This window comes from Pyxicephalus adspersus, chromosome 3, assembly GCF_032062135.1.
Source record: "Pyxicephalus adspersus chromosome 3, UCB_Pads_2.0, whole genome shotgun sequence".
Lineage (NCBI taxonomy): Eukaryota > Metazoa > Chordata > Amphibia > Anura > Pyxicephalidae > Pyxicephalus > Pyxicephalus adspersus.
Window position 1 is genome coordinate 42,265,745 of NC_092860.1, and position 18,777 is coordinate 42,284,521.

The 18,777-nt window shown below is 35.5% G+C and overlaps 1 protein-coding gene across 5 annotated transcripts in view; it reads right to left on the reverse strand.

Annotated features, from left to right (window-relative positions):
• Window positions 1-18,777, reverse strand: part of ZNF462 (zinc finger protein 462) — a 57,353-nt gene that overhangs the window by 19,491 nt on the left and 19,085 nt on the right. For 3 of the 5 annotated variants that reach the window (XM_072404350.1, XM_072404351.1, XM_072404353.1), the window contains exons 2-3: window positions 7,205-7,455; window positions 1,663-6,971 (exon numbers count right to left, since the gene is read on the reverse strand). In XM_072404350.1, the coding sequence (XP_072260451.1) occupies window positions 1,663-6,971; window positions 7,205-7,424 (5,529 nt within the window). In that variant the 5' untranslated portion in view covers window positions 7,425-7,455. Of the gene's footprint in view, window positions 1-1,662; window positions 6,972-7,204; window positions 7,456-8,381; window positions 8,463-18,777 lie in introns of those variants that run through there. The other 2 variants (XM_072404352.1, XM_072404354.1) reach the window with 2 other exon arrangements.

Below are 18,777 nucleotides of genomic sequence, written 5' to 3' on the forward strand. Positions count from 1 at the left end.
ATTTATTTATCTGAGGAATAGTTTAGTGGAGGTCCCAAATATTATTATTTTTTTAGTTAAAAGACAACATTCACTGGGTAAAAACCACTTCACAAACCAATTCTTCATTATGTTTTCCTACCATGTATACACTTTGAATTGTCTTTGTCATAAACCATTTTTTTCCTTCGATAAACCAAAGCATTTAGGCAACCCCTTTATTATAAAACTGGATATTTATTATTTACATGACAAAATGACTTAACCATGAGTGCTTGCAACCCGAATCAACCTTTTTTCAAAATAACTGCTTAAGATATGATGATCAATATCAAAACTCCTTCCAGCTATTGACTATCAACAAGAGAAACAGAGGGCTACAAACAAGGCAGCACAAAGACTCACACAATGGGATATATCAAGGTCTTTAAGAAACTACAAGGATTTAGGCTATAGATGACCACAAAAACAAAATGCTAAAAAAATTTTTATATGAAGAAGTGTGTGAAAACCAAATGTTGGATGAAATGTCAATTTGTAAATTATATCTCCCAATATATGACAAATGAAAATTTTTTATTTAAATATAATTTTAATAGAAAGTACACTTATTAAATTATACATATTGCTTTCAAGGAGACATTATTATTATGTATACTACAAAAATTGTGTTCTGAATACATCTTATGTATGTTGACCCTTTTAAATAACATATATAATACAGCAACTTTAACACATGGTATATATGGAGATAAGATTTTAGATTTATGACTATTTAAAATATAACTTCAATTTAAAATTCAGTTTTGTAATCTTTGGCTATAAATACAAAACAAAACACTAATTTCTTTAAACTTCCGGCCAGCCTTGTATAGAGAAAGTTTAATTATATTCATAAAAACACTTATATATCTACCCAAAAGTCAATACAACACACACAATTAGGATTCAATAATAACCTAAGTTGTTACTGAATTCAGAGCTAACATTGAAAATATAACAAACACCAGCAAGCAATTATCAATGAGAAAGTGTCTTTGTATTCCATACCAACTCACTTTCAAACCCCAACTAGGCCCAAAACTGAACAAAGCAAATTATAATGGTGATCAGACTGATAAGTGGTGGTCTAAATACTGGAATTATCGGCAAAAATATTCTTACACACTGAACTACATCTCGTTTTCTTTAAAATACCAGCTAAAGTTAAGGTCAAACAGGTATGAGAATGCAACACTCAAAAGTGGAAGAACAACAGATGCCAAACTACATTTTTCTGCATTATAGTGTAAACCATGTGTTTAAATGAGGAGGGGTAGGGCATGTAGTCACAGCAAGCAGGTGGTAAGGAATTGTAAAATATTGATTACCAAGAAACAAAAAAGGCATATTAGGTACATAGGTATAGCCAAACACAACTGCAGAAATAATTTTTGAATTTATTTTTTAGATATTTGCTTTAATTTACACTAACCAACAATATTGCTTTGGGAATTTGCCTTGAAGGATTTTTGGTTTAGTTGGGATTTAATCTAGTGCTGGTTACAAAAAAACGCCCCACTGTTTTACCAGGGTTTATAGAATGGTCAAGACAGTGTGCTTTGAAATTTTAATCTTTTCACTTAAGATACTTATAAAAAAACTTTTTAAATATATAAGATATCATATTTATGAGTATCTTACCTTTTCCTGCTTGCAATCTGAAACTGAACTTTCAGTTTTTTGCTTTTGTAATAGCTGCTTCCTTCTTTCTTGGCGCTTGGCACGTTTTTGGAAATCTTCAACGTGTGAGTTTATATGGAAGGTTAGCTCAGCAATGCTGCTTAATTTGGTATTGCAGTGTTTGCACTGATAAATGGTTGTATAGGAACGGGTACCTGTGGTACCCAAAATGGAGAAGTCCCTCTTTATGTCTTTGCAGTGATGATCTGTGTAGTGCATACACAGCAGATCAGCTGTGCTAAATGACAACTTAAAGCATTTGATACATCTAAATGGAAGCAGTTCCGGTTCTTGACTTTCTGAGTCCTCTGATGGTGCATCCATTTCAGGTTTCTCCTCCAAAGAGTTTTGGCTCTCATTTTCTTCACCATACACAGGTGTAAAATAATCCCCAAGCTTACTAGCATGCTGTTTTTTGGGAAAAACTCCAGGATGCCTTTTTATATAATGTGACACAATACCTTTTTTGCTATAAGACTGAAATGCACAAAGAGAACATTTTTTGCTATCAATGGCCATTTTCAAATCATCATTCATTTCAGAAGAGTCTTCCTGTGTAGTTGGAATGACAACTTTGTTTGGTTCATCATCAACAGTTTTAGATGCAGCTAGGCAATGGGTATAGTAGGCATCTATATCATGTCTCTTCTGGTAATGTGCAGCAAGGCCTTTTCGAATTGGATTAGTATAAGAACACAGTGCACATTTGAACAGATTGTTTTTGCCTTCTGGTTGAGCTCGGACATTATTATGTTTGATACGATAATGCCTTGCGATCCCTTTTCTGGTAGAGCAGAAATATTTGCACAGTTGACATCTAAATAAAGTATGTGGGTTAATGTTCTTGCGTGGCCTGAAACCGGTAAGTCCAGTAACTTCCCCAGGTTCCAGTGTAACAACTGTGTGAGGAGGTATGTGGTCAGACTGAATATCTAAATTAGCACTAGTAGCCTCTTTCTCTGGTGTCTTGGGGAGCATGTCAGGCTCTGCTTGATGATGATATCTTTCATAATGAATTTTCAGTTTTTCAAGTGTGCCATGGGTATAAGGGCATAATTTACATCTGTAGGCACCATATCCTTGTTTAAATATTTTACTATTTTCATCACTTTCATTTTGAGTGGATTCATTAGGTGGTTCCACATCATGCACAAAATCTTCAGCAGTGACCTTTATCAAAGGATGACGTTTTTGGTAGTGGGTAAGAACTCCATGTATACGTGTGTTAATATATGGGCAATGTCTACATTTATACACTGCTCCTGGGTTAATATCTACATCCTGGGCAAAATCAGCAGCTTTAACCTTCATGCCAGGATGCTTCTTACCATAGTGTGTTAGAAGGCCGTGTAAATTATTGTATTCAGATTGGCAGACTGTGCACTGATAAGGTGATGAATACTGGGAAGCAGACAATGATGTAGATTTTTCTTGTACTACAATGGAACCATCTCCTATTTCTAAAAACGGTTCTAAATTTATGGAAACTTTATGAGAAGACTCAGTAAGTGATGATGATTCTTCTGAATTTGACTTTTGTACAGTTCCTTTCTCCTTTATGATGTCAAGGAGTACAGATTCATCTCCTTTCAGTGCCCATGGATGGAAAGATTGATAGTGATTAGTGATATCCCAAATAGAAGGAGCTTCAAAGTTACAGTCTCTGCATTTATAGGATTTGATTTCAGACATTACTGGTCCATGTGTAGGATCAGGTCCTGCACATAACTTTGTTGCCATATAAGTATAATCTACATAGTGCTCAGGATGTCTCCTTTGGTAATGTTCAAGAAGACCACTTGGCTCTGAATGAGAATAAATACACCATTCACAGTGATATCCTGCTTCAATAAATCCATCTAAGAAAGCCCATTTCAAAATTGAAGTCACTGTAGCCTTAAGATTAGGATGATCTTTTTTCATATGCTTTCTCAGGGCATAAACATATGGTGATGAAAACGAACACTGCCTGCATTTGAGACTCCTAAGTTTTGTCTTTTCTGGCTCTGTCATGAAAGGTGGATTTTGTGTACCAGTCATCTTCCTTTGGCCTTGTTCACAAAGACTTCTTATTGCAGCTGTATGTTGTCTAACCGTATCTGCATTCACCTTGTAGTCTTTGTGCTTTTTTTGATAATGTATAAGAACACCTTTGACAGTTTGATTTCCATAGTCACAATGTTGACAAAAAAACATCTCATTATCTTTGGGCTGACTATTACTTTTTTTTGTGTTTTGCATTGGCACATGTGGCTGCTTTCCTGGCATGTTTTGATGGCCTTCCACATTTCTTATTGACTCAGATGTTGGAGGTGCCTGTCTAATATATTTAGCAGTAACTTTAATTTCAGGATGTCTCTTTTGATAATGCACCAATACTCCAACAACAGAGCGGTTACTATATGAACAATGTTTGCAGTAGTATAGTTCAACATTTACTTCTGGGGCTGAAGCCACGTTGGTAATACTTGGAGTAACAGAAGCCCCTCCATCAAATGCCAGCTGAGAAATGGCTGTTCCACTATCCACGGAAACAACACGCATTGTTTTCTGAATCCTGAAATATGATGCCTTCTCTTCAGGATGCTTTTTCTGACAGTGAACTAAAACCGAATGCATATTTGGACTTGCAAATCCACATATGTCGCAGTCATAAACTACTACATTGTTAACAGAACTCTTCTGGTTGTCATTCTCTCCTGGAAATGACTTTTGAGTAGTTTTAGCAAATGATGATGTAGAGCTATTTCCATGGTTTGATGGAGTGGATGTCAACATGTTCTTGGGAGCAGAATTCAAGATTTCTCTTAAGGTTTGTGATTCCGAATTAAGGTCTTCTGGTCGGTCAACAACATAACTAGAAAATATCATAGCATTATTGATTTTTACAGTTGGGTGCATTCTTTGGTAGTGTGGCATTAAGCTCCTAACATTAGGGCTTGTGTATGAACAAAAGCGGCATTTATAAATCAGGTCTGACTGGTCAAAGTTAAGAACGTTCATTGCTTCAGGGTGGTGCTCTGTATAGTGCTGCTGCAAATCCTCAAAATTGTTATAGTCAATATAGCATTCAAGACACCTGTAAACCGCACTGTGATCATTAGGATCCAAGATATATCTAAAACTAAACTTTATGTAGGGATGCATCCGTTGATAATGAGTACTAACACTTCTGGCGGACTTATTGCTAAAATCACAATGCTTGCAATAATATAACCTTCCAGACTCCTCATTGAACTCAGCATTTTCACCCATTTGGTCACTCTCATACAGATTAGAATGGTTCAAAGAAATAGAAGAATTTTGTTCTTGGTCTTTCATATTAGCAGACTGGTAGAAGTAATCATCTTCATCATCTGATAAAGTCAACTCAATTTCTGCACTGTTGCCTCCAGAATAATTATTCTGTGTGCTTCTAAAATTTGGGTTCTTTTGTGCCATTCCAATATCTCTATTCCACACTTGTTGCATGTGATACTGATCTCCTGACTCCATCTGTTCTGAGGGATCATCTTCTTTTTCTAATTCCACTTCTATTTCCACTTCATTCTCCTCCTCATCTTCATCATCTTCCACATTAATGATTGCATCCTCCTTACTTTTGCTTTGGTTGATCTTGCTCTGTAGATTGCTTGCAATTTCATCAATTCTAGTTCTTTTCTTTACAGGTGACAAGTCCAAAGGAAACTCACTTGAGCTTTTACGAGATGCTTTAGCTACAAAATTATTTTTGGAAGATAATCCTAAAATAGAAGTCTGACTCTTTTTTACTGTGCCAGAGTCATTCAAATCAGTTTCATCACCTTGCATTTGATGTACCAGATTACCACTACTGTTTGGCAAGTTATCACAGAATGAGTGTTTATGTTGTTGGTGAACACGCAGACCTTTTAAAGTTGTTGTGGAATAATTACACATAGTACATTTGTATGGGTTCTGCTGAGATGATTCTGCTATACTTCCAGTTTTTTTGCCATTTATGTTGTTACTATCATATGTTTCGTTTAATGATGCAGACATGCTTTCATTAAGACAATTCATAGGATCCCAATCTGATGATGTACCACCATGGCACTGTTTGTGCACACCAAGCTTTAGTGGACTTTTGCATGAAAAGGGACATTCATCACACTTGTAAACAGGGGTTTTTCCAGACAAGTGTATATTTTCAATATGACGAGAGATACTTCGTCGATGCATTGTTAGAAATGGGCAAAAGGGACATTGAAATCTGTTCATGAACCTTCTAAAGGGAATTCCCTTTGTCTCCAACAGTTTGTTCTCTGATCCCAACAGTGGTTCTCCAGACATTCCAAGTTCCATTGAACCTAAACCATTTTCCCCATCAATGTCTATATATTCATCATCTGAACTTGAATCATTTAAAAAACTGTTCTCATCCATATCCATCATGGAACTGGACCTTTCGGACATTCCATAGGTAGACCTTTCTGACATATTCAAAAGGCCAGGATTCGTGGTGGGTTTAGGCTTCACTGGAACATATGGCATTGATTGATATTTGGATGGATTGCCTCCTGAAAGATTACTTATAGGATTTCTGTAAGCTGACATACTGGCATTAGCCGCATCATGCGTTGCCATGTTTAGAGGCATATAACTGGACCCAGGATTAGGCATTTGAGAACTTCTATTTTGTAGATCGGCTAGATTTAGTCCATCCTGCCTTAAACTTGATAGTATTTTTACCATTCCCCGGTGTTTCTTCATCATGTGATCACACCAGCGCTCCCGTCTTGGTGTCTGGTAGCTGCACCATTCACAGCAGAAGTTCCCCCTAGACTTTGTCAAAGGTTTCACCATAGATTCTAAAATACTGCGTTCCACTACTTCAGCAGGAAGTTCTTTACAAGTTTCTTGTATTGGCAATGATACAGAAGGAGTTTGCGAAACTGAAGTTGCTGACATTTCTTTCAGGCTATTCTTGTGGTACATTTTCTGATGCTTAATTATTCTTGCTTTTCTTGGTGACTTATAAGTGCAAAACTGACAAGAGAAGACCTTGCCAAAACCATCATGTAGCATAACATTATAATTTACATTTGCAGAGCCTCCAGCGTTCCCTCCTCCAGATCCATGGACTTTTTTAGTATGCTCCACAAGAAGGTATTTAGATCTAAAATAACGAATACAGAATTTGCACTGGAAAAACTTATTGGTTGGTTTAGAATTGCTGGCAGAAGATAGCCCATAGATTCCAAGGCCTTGACTGTAGTATGATCCTGTTGTTGCTTGAGTAGAAGTCTGACCTAAAAGAAACACACAAGCAAAATATTAGTTCCAAAATACACTCTCTAAAAAAGTGCATCTAAAACTAACAAAAGACAGGTAAGCTCTCGGGTATTCTACTTGTGATCTGCCACCACTCTCACACTAAATATGAAATCATTGGATGGTCTGATGTGACTAGCCAACATGATTAAATGGAGACTCTCAATGACCACTGGAGTAAACAAACAATGTCAAAATATATTGAACCCACCATGAGTTTCTTCTGTAGGCACAAATTCATCTTTCATAGAAGGAAACACAGCTTCTGACTGGTTGGTGGAATTCGTACCCACAGATCTAGCCTGACTAGTGCCTTCCTCAGTAACATCTGTGGGCTGCAAAAATGCTGTATGAACATCTTGTATGTGAGCCTTTAGATCTTCATAGGATTGAGCTCTGAAGTCACAACCATCACATTGAAGAACTTCCATGGTCTAATGTTATTTTTTACATTAGGAAATTCTGAAACACAGAAAGAACATACAAACTTGTAATATAATGTACAACAGAACCTGCAAATTTATCTGATTGAAGATATTAAAAAACATTTGCAGGGCTACTTAGTGTGGTTTGGTTAAGTGGTGTATCCCTTCACTTGGTTGTAGTATACCAGAGACAACAGAGCACAAAAAATGTTTGTATGATACTGAATAAAATTCATATTTACAAAAAATATTTAAGTCCTTGGTGCTACTAAACGTTGTCTCCATTTGCCTTTTCACATTACATTAGAAACTTTATACGTTACCAATAAGGTAAAAACCCAAAATGTAATACAACTAAAAGCAAAAAACATACAAATTATTGATACACATATCTTTTCAAGACTGGAAAAGATAGACTATCAAACTAACAAACCCAGAATGAATTTCTTAAAAATAATTTGCTATTTGCCAAATGTTTTCAATCCTGGACCAGATCCATTCAGGATTGCTGGATCAACCAGGTTTTCCCATGATAGTCTATCTTCTACAATTTTAGAGAACTTTATTAAATCAGACCGGTGGCAACTCTTGACCATGTGCCATAAATCTCAGGGACCCCCCCAAAAATAAGGACAGAAATGAAGGTAAGTCGTTCTCTTCACAATAAAACCTGGCAGATTTTGTAATTCAAACACACTTTATTTAAAACTTTTAAAAGTTCTCTTGCTAAAATATATGTTTTTAAAAGCTTTTTAAAGTTTTATTTTTGCTTATAGGAGTATAGATATAATCATACTTTTTCACCTTTGATCCATAAAACATTTTAAACTTGTGAAGATAAAGAGGTAAATGTGAAGTAACATGTCACCTGAGTGCAGAGAACAGCAATATAAGTTTCACAATTTCCTCCAAAAAAAAGTTCATCTAGCTACAAATATACAAGTAATAGTAGGCAAACGTCACCTTTCTTCAGCCAATGGCACTTATCCTCTAGTAGAAAATTGCTTAACATGGCTTTGTTTCATCTAAACCAACAGCTTGTCCTTTTTTTGTTCCTGCAGATCTGGATACCTTTAATATAAATGATCAAATACGCCAAGCTCTAAATTTACTGAACACAGCACTGGATTGTGTGAAAGAGGTTGATATCTGCTGTAGATCAAATTACAAAAAAAACACATGAAACCCCACCCCATGTCTCTTCAGCACAGTCCATTACATAGCAGAGCCTTTTTTTCTTAACCAAAAGAGCAGATGACTTCTGCAGTCAAAGCTCCATGCTAAGAAACAGATCATCCACATTCTTCTCTCCACCCTTCCCCCAGTTTTAGACATTTTTTCTTAGATAAAGAAGGAACTTCTCTTATAAGCAGTTCCAGCAAGCACATTTTCTAGAGGAAGAAGACAAGTGGCTTCATAGAAACTAGAAAGCTCACCTCCTTTAGAAACAGCAGGTTTCCACAATTTTTAACACAGTGAACACAGCCATAATAGGCATGCAGCCTAAACATAACATGGATCCTGACAGTGACAGCTTCTTCAGCTACAAACAATTTCTATGCAAAAAAATATCTAGCAATAAAAAGATCTTGGATATAAAAACAGAATACTTGCTCTTTTTATGTACAAAAAAGAAAGTTTCAAAAGAAAAAAATGCTTGAGACTGCAACAGATTTTAGGAGACTGAAACTAGTCATTTTTTTAAATTTTATTTAAAAGTATATTCACCAGAGCAAAGTAACAAAATCAGGTAATCCTATAACAAAAAAATTGAAATATAACCCCCCCCCCCCCTCGATTTTACTGCAGTTCTTTTTCTGTAAAAGGATATCATCGGACTGTTTGCTAGATTCCAAACAACTCCAAATAAACTTTGTTATCACTAACTGGTCTGTCTGCATCTAGAACAGGGGTGTCAAACTCTGGCCTGGGGGCCAAATTTGGCCCCCGTCCTTTTTTTTGGTCTCCAAAAGAATCCTAAATATGAGTTTGCAGCTGGCCCGCCACTGCATTAAAATAGCACTGCTACTACAATTCCCGGCATCACTCGCGTCTATAGACATGGCCCCGCATTGGACTGTTTTATAGATGCAACTAATGCCGGGAATTTTAGTAGTGGCGCTATTTCAATGAAGAGGAGGTTTCAGCGGCGGGCCTCCTAAGATTTAGCTCGGCATTGGCTGCGTCCTGCATTTTCAGCACTCATTCAACCCCTCAGACTTACTTTTCCTTACTACTCCAAGGCATGGAATGGTTAGATTTTCATAGAAGAATATTTGTATTATTATTGTTAGCCTGTGCAAAAAGCTTACCATTGAAATTTAACTCAAAAGCTACAAATAGAGAAAGAAGCATAAGACTGATTCTTAAATAAAATTTTTAAAAAAATGTTATGCCTCTTTTATGCCTCTCTATTATAAGCTTGTTCCAGATTGAATGTGAAACAAAACCTTTTTGTTTCCATATGAAAAGGGTTTATATCTAATGAGAAGGAAAAATTTCCTCAATTTTTTTTAATAAATTTCAAGGTTGGCCCACGACTTTGTCTAAGGCCCGCTGTGTATTTGAGTTTGACACCCCTGATCTAGAACATGCTTAAAGACACACCCTTCAACACATAGGCTATAGCCCAGGGGTGCCCACACTTTTTTGGCTTGCGAGCTACTTTTAAAATGACCAAGTCAAAATGATCTACCAACAATAAAAACTAGGACTTAATAACTTTCGTGTGCGGTAGAGTTTATTTTGAAAGGCAGGGCTCTGCGATCTACTCATGTTGCCTTTGCCATCTCCTGGTAGATCCCGATCCACCTGTTATACATCGCACCTCTGCTATACCTATCTTCTCTCAACTAAGTTCTCTAGAAGCTTCATTGTCTGCCTTAAAGAAAAAAATATGGAACCCACGGAAAAACATGGTATAAAAGGTAGAAAATATCTAATTAGGTAGTGATGTTGCAGCTTTTTATAAATGTTTACTGTATTGTGGACACAAAATGCATTACATTCACCTCAAAACCATGCTCATCAAAGCTGCTTAAAAATCTTGTTTAAGGTAGGTTTGTAAACCTAGGCAGTATGTAGTTGTCTAGGTTTTGATACACCTTAACCCTGTATAATTACTGTTTGTTCTTTTATGTTAACAACAGGAAATATGTTGGAAATTGCGCTTTATTAGGATGGTTTCTTTGAGGTTTAGGTTGAAGAGATCGTAGATGTTTTAAAGAACCAAGTGTGCAAACGTTTTTCTTCTGCTCATCTTTTGCTTTGTACAGGTTGGTGGATTAAGGTAAACTAGGTGTCAATATTCTCTGTGGGAAATCTTCCTTTATCTAAGCACTGCGGTCAAAGTAACTAACCTTTTAAAATCAAACAAAATTTAACACTGGAAACATGTAGGACAACAAGAACAATCAGATGCAATCCCTCAGGAAAATGGGGTTCATAAAACTATAGATTAAAATGTTAATAATACAAACTTTATAGTGGACACTGTACAGATTTTAAAATATTTTGCAAATCTATATCTATCTACATATACCTATCTACATACAACTCTTTTATTTATTAAAAAATGTATAAAGCAGTGCACCGGTCCCCCCATCAACATTTGCACATTTGTAAGTACTATAACCACCATGGATTTATTTGTGATTCATTGTCACCAATGTGCATTCATATTTAGGCAAAAAAAATTGGATGATAAATGGAAAGTATTACTAAAATTTGCTTTAAATCTACAAAATAGGCTCTGGTTCAACCAACTGCCTTTAAACAATAAATACCTAAATGGACTCCTGAATTTTAAGTGTCCCAGGAACTTAAAATACATACACCTAAAAGTCCTCATAGTTAGATATCTAAATAGACAACATAATGCCCAGGTAGCCATCATAACAAGCCTGCAAAACATTTGGTGAACCACCAAGATTTGTGGAAATGAATCCCATTTTTGAACATAGACCGGAACATAAAATTATGGTGTGAAGAGAATCTATACAATTATTAGTGACTGTTTAAACAGAGCATTCATTACATGTTAATGGACTTCCATTCTTACTGTACCCTCTTAAGTCTAAAATTACCTATACTCAGCAGTTCCTGGGTCCAGTGTTCATAACGGACATAGAACATTTCTCTCCCACTTCTTTAGTGAAGTTTCACTACCTGCTAACATTTGTTGCCACACTACCCTGGATCCAGGAGGTATCTGTGACCCAATATTAAGAGTCATCACAAACATTAACAGTGGATAGTAGTACAACAGTAGTGCAAGCCTCGTAAAGACAAAGTAAAGTTTTTTTTATAAATATTATAAAGGGTATATAGAATAAAGAGACAAGGAATATCAATGTTTTATTGGTGAATAGAATGATTACCAATTCACACAATTTTCCTTTTTAGGAAAACAGATGGAAGTGGTTTGGAAAGCCTTAGGACAACCATAGCATTAGGATATGAATTACCTTTTGAAAATCCTTATTTCCACTCACATGAACATGATGGTTCGAGAAAAGATTGAACTGCCAAATTAAAAGTCCAAGATCAGATAGTGTTACAAATAAAGGATGTGGCTTGTATTTTGCAAAAAGCTGGTTTCCTGTCCATAGTGGACTTGCAGTAAACCTAGTAAGAATTTACTTTGCAAAGAATAATCATCTGCAATAAAATGTAAAAAATTAGGACTACTTCTTGAACCTTTTTGTGGGGGACACAGACAACAACAAAGACCTGACATAATATCTTTACAGAAAACAAGAAAGTTTTGACATTAAGCAAATACCAATACCACAGCCAGTAAATAGGTCTGGCTAAATATAGGAAATATCTGAGATAAGTAATGGGACACAACAGAGACCGGGCAGGAAAGACTGTTCTAATGAAGAAAGAGAACGCCACAATCTAGATGGAAAGGAAGACTGCTAGAAAATATGTACAAAGGTACATGTGTTGTCCAAGAAATGTGGAAAATCAGGAAAGCATCTCGTGTGTCTGTATAAATATATTGCACACAGACAGACATTTACAGTAACACAACATTTCCTTGTATAACACTGGCTAACAACATATTTTTTCCACTGACTGGTGGATTACTGGTATTTTTCCATCTAGGATGTTCAAAGAACATGGCAACATTTTAAATATGTGAATCTCTAGATACTAAAAAAAATGACCACTGGACCAAATGACAACTACATAGTAGTAGAAAATGTCTATCCTTCTTAGCATAATAGGCTAAACTAACCTAGAAACTCTTAGTTCCTCCTTACCTCACTATGACAGCTGTGGCCACTTCTAATGTTTTCTCTGGCTGAAATGATTCTGTAGTGCTGGTCAAGGTTTTGATTATCATCATGCTGTAAGAGTAGACCTGAAGAACTGTTTTGGAAGGTCTTTTTTAGGGTACTGAGGGGGCATGCACTCATGTTAGAGTGATAACAGGAAAAACAAGAACAGAAACTCAAGACAACCAATTATATTAAAGTTTTCCTTTTTTTTCCCAAGGAAGGTTGAATAAAGAAAGTATCAAGTTCACAGCAAGAAGACAACTCCTAACATTTTGAAGCTCACTCTAAAGCTTTATTGATATATAGCTATCAATGAGAGAAAGTATACACAACACTAAAGTAAGAGAATAAATCAATATAAGAACTTTAACATTTAAACAACTATAAAACAAATAAGATCATACTTTAAGGTGAATAAAACAATGTACTAAAAAAAACTTCTCTAATTAGCAATTCAAAATAAACACTTCACAAATTTTCTGTGGAAAAGATTCAGCTTTTTTCTAGTTCTGTTCCAGGAAGCAAATGACAAAGACGGTCACAACCATTACCCAAATAGCAGGAAGCTGTTACACAGAACAATTCCTCCAAAGGCTTGTATACTGAACTGGCTCCTTAAAATGTCCTTCAAGCAACACTTGAAGGTCAAGTTGTCACACAGCGTTTTAGTCAATCCAGCCAAATCAGTATACATAAAAAGAAACCATGAGATCCCAAGCCTTACAAATCCAGCAAACTTGTAATTCCAAATCTAACAAATTTACATTAGGCCAGTTGGGTGTGTTCTTTAATAAATAGGAACATCAGCAACAACAAACTGTTATAGAATCCATCCAGAAAATGGAAACAAACATCAAGTCAAGGCATAGGGATATGGTTGCATGGATCCTATAGAAGCAGACAAGTTTGGTTTCATGTTACTGGCCAAAACTAGAAAAGGAAACATATTATCTTTCAATGCAGCACACACTGGTAAAAAGATTTAAAATTTACATATTACTTATCCATTCTTCATTACATTTTTTCAAAAACATCTTAAAACAGCAACACCTGCAGCTGTATTTTGAAGCTAAAGCTTGCGAAAAATATAAATACTGGCTAATAATAAAAATGTAGTTATACCTACTGACTATTGATAAAAGGTGTAGTTACTAACACCATTGGGATTCACATTAAAATAGACCTTTAGAACAGTTTGCAACCCTCTTCTGTAGGAAGTAGGAATGTTTCAGGCACATGCATGATAATGTATATATACACACACAAGTTGAAGATGTCTTCGAAACAAATCACATTATATAGTAATATCAAACAAAACATATACAAAATCTATCAACTCCTGCAAGAAGTAAAACGTTTATTTCCTAAAAATCTACTAAATGCAAAGATATTTCTTTAAATAAACACTGGAGCTTTTGAAGCTTCTTGCAATTATCCTTACCAATACAGTGTACATTAAGTAAATACGTATAAAGTCACAAAAAAACTCAACCTTACAGCCCTACTCCAGGAAAAAAAAAAATATATATTTTTGCAGTTGGGCTACCTCTGTGACTGCAAAGAGTTAGTGTTTGTTTAGGTCCAGGGTACCCCTAGAAAGGCTTTTTACCTACTTTACCCTTCACTATTGTAGGCTGACACTGCTTTTTTTATAACACCATTCTTTTCTATAGAGCACTTCATATTGTGGTCACAGGTTCTGGTGACAACCCCTTCAATGGAGAACCAGCAACCCTGCATCATAAGTGGTGATGTTGAAGGACCTCCAACATCCCAGAGCATTAAAGAAAAGGAATATGCTGACTTGTAAGGGTGAGGAAGCAGGGGAGGAGGTTAAGTAAAAAGGTTTTATACTCCCCCTAGGTACTTCACTGAAAGAGTTCTTTTATGACTTCTAGATTCTAGATCAGGTTTAAAAAATAAATTCAAAAGCATGTGCAGTTTTTACTGTCGCATACAATTAAAGAAAAGTTCAAGGTCTTAAGAAAAAGTTTCAAAGTTTTAAATTAGGTTAATCTGTAAGTAAATCTGTCATGGGGAAATGCAAAAGGCTGCTGTAGCAATCCTTGTTTTTAAATTGTTTTTGCATGGCTGTTATCTTCTGTCACTGAAATAAATATGCAGATCAATAAAGTCAGATCAAAACCAGAGGTCATCTGCTTTCTCCAGGGTAATGGTCAAGGTAATGGTCTCAAAATACTAAGGAGGAAGCTTACATCATTAAACCAAGCAAATAGCTTTTTCAAAGAGAGAGATCAGCAATGATGGCCTCTATATTTCTCTCAAGATTGGTTTTCTTTAAAGGAATAAACAGATGAATGTAGCTTTGAGATATGGAGAGTCACAAAGACATATGGGTAACATAAGCAGGACCTTTTCAAATGGATTGAAATGGAAATTTGCCCACTATTCTTGTTCTGGTGGCAACTAGACATTTTATATTATTCCCCACTTTCTGTCCCAGTGATCAAGGTCACCAGGACAAATCATGAAGGAGTAAATCTCTGGAACACTGCTCCTAATATATAAACCAATTCAGAGTAGTTATTAACTATACTAAAGGTATTTAAGGTAGTTAATTATCCTTTCACTATTCAGGTGGCAACAACGATTTGTACATGGATTACAAGAGACAGCTTATTCTTTTGTGAGATTGTGTAAAATCCTTCCAATGCTGTAGAGAAGCCAGTGGAATTTTCCACTCTTGAATATGATCTGCTGCTCCAAACCATATCTGCCCTGGGAGCTGGCTGCACAGTGCTTAAATATCAGTGACTGAGCTGGTCTTACAGAGGTGATGAGGAAATCCCATTTGATATCCATGGTTTGATTAGAAAGGCTAGACCTTTAAACATCAAATAACCCTCATGCCAAATATGCATTGTTTTTACTAAAATTGCCAGAATTCTGCAGCCATTTTTGTAATAAATATATTAGAGGTAGTAGATTTCAGCAATCCTAGCAGACTGAGCCACACGGAGTCCCATATATATATATATATATATATATATATATATATATATATATATATATATGTATTAAGCAGCCTGTGTGCATGCATGCCAGCGTTTAGTCAGTTAGTCAGTATTGAAATTTTAGTATGATGTCAACTTGACCTTTACTATTAAGAAAGGTTTGATTACACAACCAATGTTACTGGCTTGGTTAACCCATCACAAAAGAGAATTTATAGAAACACTGTGTGAATCCTCAATAATGTAAAATATTTTGTAATGTGGAAAGACAAAAACAACTTGCTTCATTTAGTACATGTTTTAACTTACTGGTTTGAGATGTTCTTTTAATATATAGATCTCTGATTTTTCTCTGATTTGACAACCTACATAGATAGACATATGCATAGACTAGACATATGCAAATTTAGGCTTGACAATCCAAAACACCCAGTTTTAGGTCTTACGTTCTCAATTTTATAGGAGTTTTATGTGTATTATTTCAGGCCTTGCAGAGGCTTGTATGCAAATACACACATGAGGAAATGGCACAAGTGACAGCTTTATACAGCAAGACATTAGGACATGGTCCAAGACTATCTTGCCAAGTATGTCCATTTCAATGAAAAATTTGACACTCCTAGCTGACATTTCCATATACAGAGCTAATCTGTGATAAGACAAACTTTTCCACCCATGGCTGTTCATTCTTTTAAGCATCACTTGCCATAAATGTTTAGATTGGTCCAAATAAAATATTTTTTTCTTCCTATGCTTGGTTATCTGTATAGGTGGCCATACACTAGTCAATGGTTGTGCAAGCATTGTTGGAAAATGATCTCTCCTTGACATTGATCATTTACTTGGTTACTCCCATACAACCATCAAGAGGCATAGCCAGTATTACACCAAGAGAAATCCCTAATAATTGTGAGATATTGTTAGCACTCTTCAATGTTTACTCCACCAACTGGTAGAGCAAGATTGTTGTTGTAAATGGTGGGGAGTGCTCCATTGGCTGGTGGTTGTTGGGGTGTGTTCCATACTAGAAAAAAAAACAGGTTGGTCAAACATCAAGCATTCTTGATCAATATATCAAATACTGACCAAGAATGTCCTATGTTTTAACATATTATGATTAGATTTAATGTTTTAATCAAATGTAATGTCTACTCTATTAAAATCTCGTATATGGCCACCTTTAGCTTTGTAAATACATTTACCATGTGTCTTAATTTGAAAGACGAAGCCATAAAAATTTAAATGTTTTCAGTTTTTCTGGCAATCCTTTTGGAGCAATTTAAAATTCAGAAAAAAATTTAATGGCTGGAGGACAGGTAAACATCCAGAGGTAAACCACAAAAATGAAGTGAACTCAATGTAAAACAAGCAATACATATTAGGTCTGATGTATCAAAACTACAAACTTGAGTCACTTTTAACCACTAAATTCAAAGCCACTCTGAAATCTGAATGAAATTGATGGCTGTGGGAAAAGAAGGTCTTATTCACACAGGCTACAGTCTGTATTTCAGTAAGCTTTGTTAAATCCTTTAAGTTGTACCTAATGTTAGGTCATAGCCAGAACACAGCTTGTTTAAAGTCACAATCAGAACTTAACATAAGATTTGTGTCTACAAGCTTTCCAAAAGATTGAAAAATGTTCCTGTACAAGCCACTCTTATAGAAGTTGAACACTATGTGAACAAGGCCTTAGAATCTATGACAAATCACAAAAGACTAAGTATTTTCCTAATACAAGGTACACTTCAGAGTTAAGGCTTTTCCTGGTAAATTAAAATATCAGAAGTTCATGGTCCTAACACATTTAAGATAATCTATAAAATGGTCATAGGTGTAGAGAACATGCAATAATAGTAGATCATCATAGATCTTCTTTCTTGCTAGAAAATATGTGTTGTCAGAATAGAAGGACGTTGCAATAATAGGAAGCTTTTTAAAGGAGAGGAACAGGATCATTTGATCTGGGAGTTGAACTTGTGGTAGCTATGAGATATCAATATTATTCCAAGGAGGTAGGCACCCACAGCCTAAATAGATCATCTGTCTTCCCACTGATGGTACTAATTTTCCAAAAAAATTATCATAAGAGTTCCTAACCTTCATATAAACATTTACCGAAGATCAAGAAGTTAAATCTTTCATTGTAGTTTTGATAAAATGTTCACACATGTCTATTTACTAGCACCTATACACAATTTCTTCAGTTTCTATCACTTTACCAGAAAAACAAACTAGTAGAAACTAAATAAAAAAAAGACACAACTTGGGGTATTCATATGCAATTAAATGTTTACGTGTTTTAACTAAACCCATAATCTTGATGAATTATTGTACATTTTCCTGTAGCCACTTTAGAATTTCCATTTGAGTGTTACAGATTTTTCGATTTAGTAAGCACTGAAGATCAGCATTTCCTATTTCCTGCTCATGTCTAAAATTAAAAAGAGGACTATGAGCAAAAGTTAGAATTACATTTACCAGATGTCTAAACATGACACTTTCCACAGAACATTATCCCACAAGTATTTTTTTATCTTGCCCATTCAGAGATACAAAAGTATGACTTTATTAACATACACACGGTGACAAGAGGCCAATATGCAGAAAAAAACAATGCATTACCAGAAGCCCTCACTGATACCTTATGGCAAACCTTCTCTTAGGTTCCATTAGCACTGGACAAATTGAGCAGCAGAAGCAGAAGACACGTTTTAATCAGGTTTTATACACTGTACTTTTCTGAGCCATACACAGATCCAAAAAAGAGCATCAATTATTTCTGGCAAGATAGTATCACTTTTCTAAAGTCTCATGGGAACTTCTGCAAAGCATTCTTTTTTCCACTTCAAGTCATTCACTGAATGTAATGGATAGCTTGCTTGAAATGATAGCATCTGCAACAACTTCCTTTCAAAATTTACAGCAAGTTCTTTACACCACACAAAACGTAAGTAAATTTACCAAGAGGCCAAGGTCTTTCTCAATCGAAGAATAGCTTTCTATCAAGACTATGATTAGCAATTAATAACCACAACATTTATCGCTCCTAGGAGTGGCAACAGGTGGTAGCCACTAGGTGTTTGCAAATGCTTG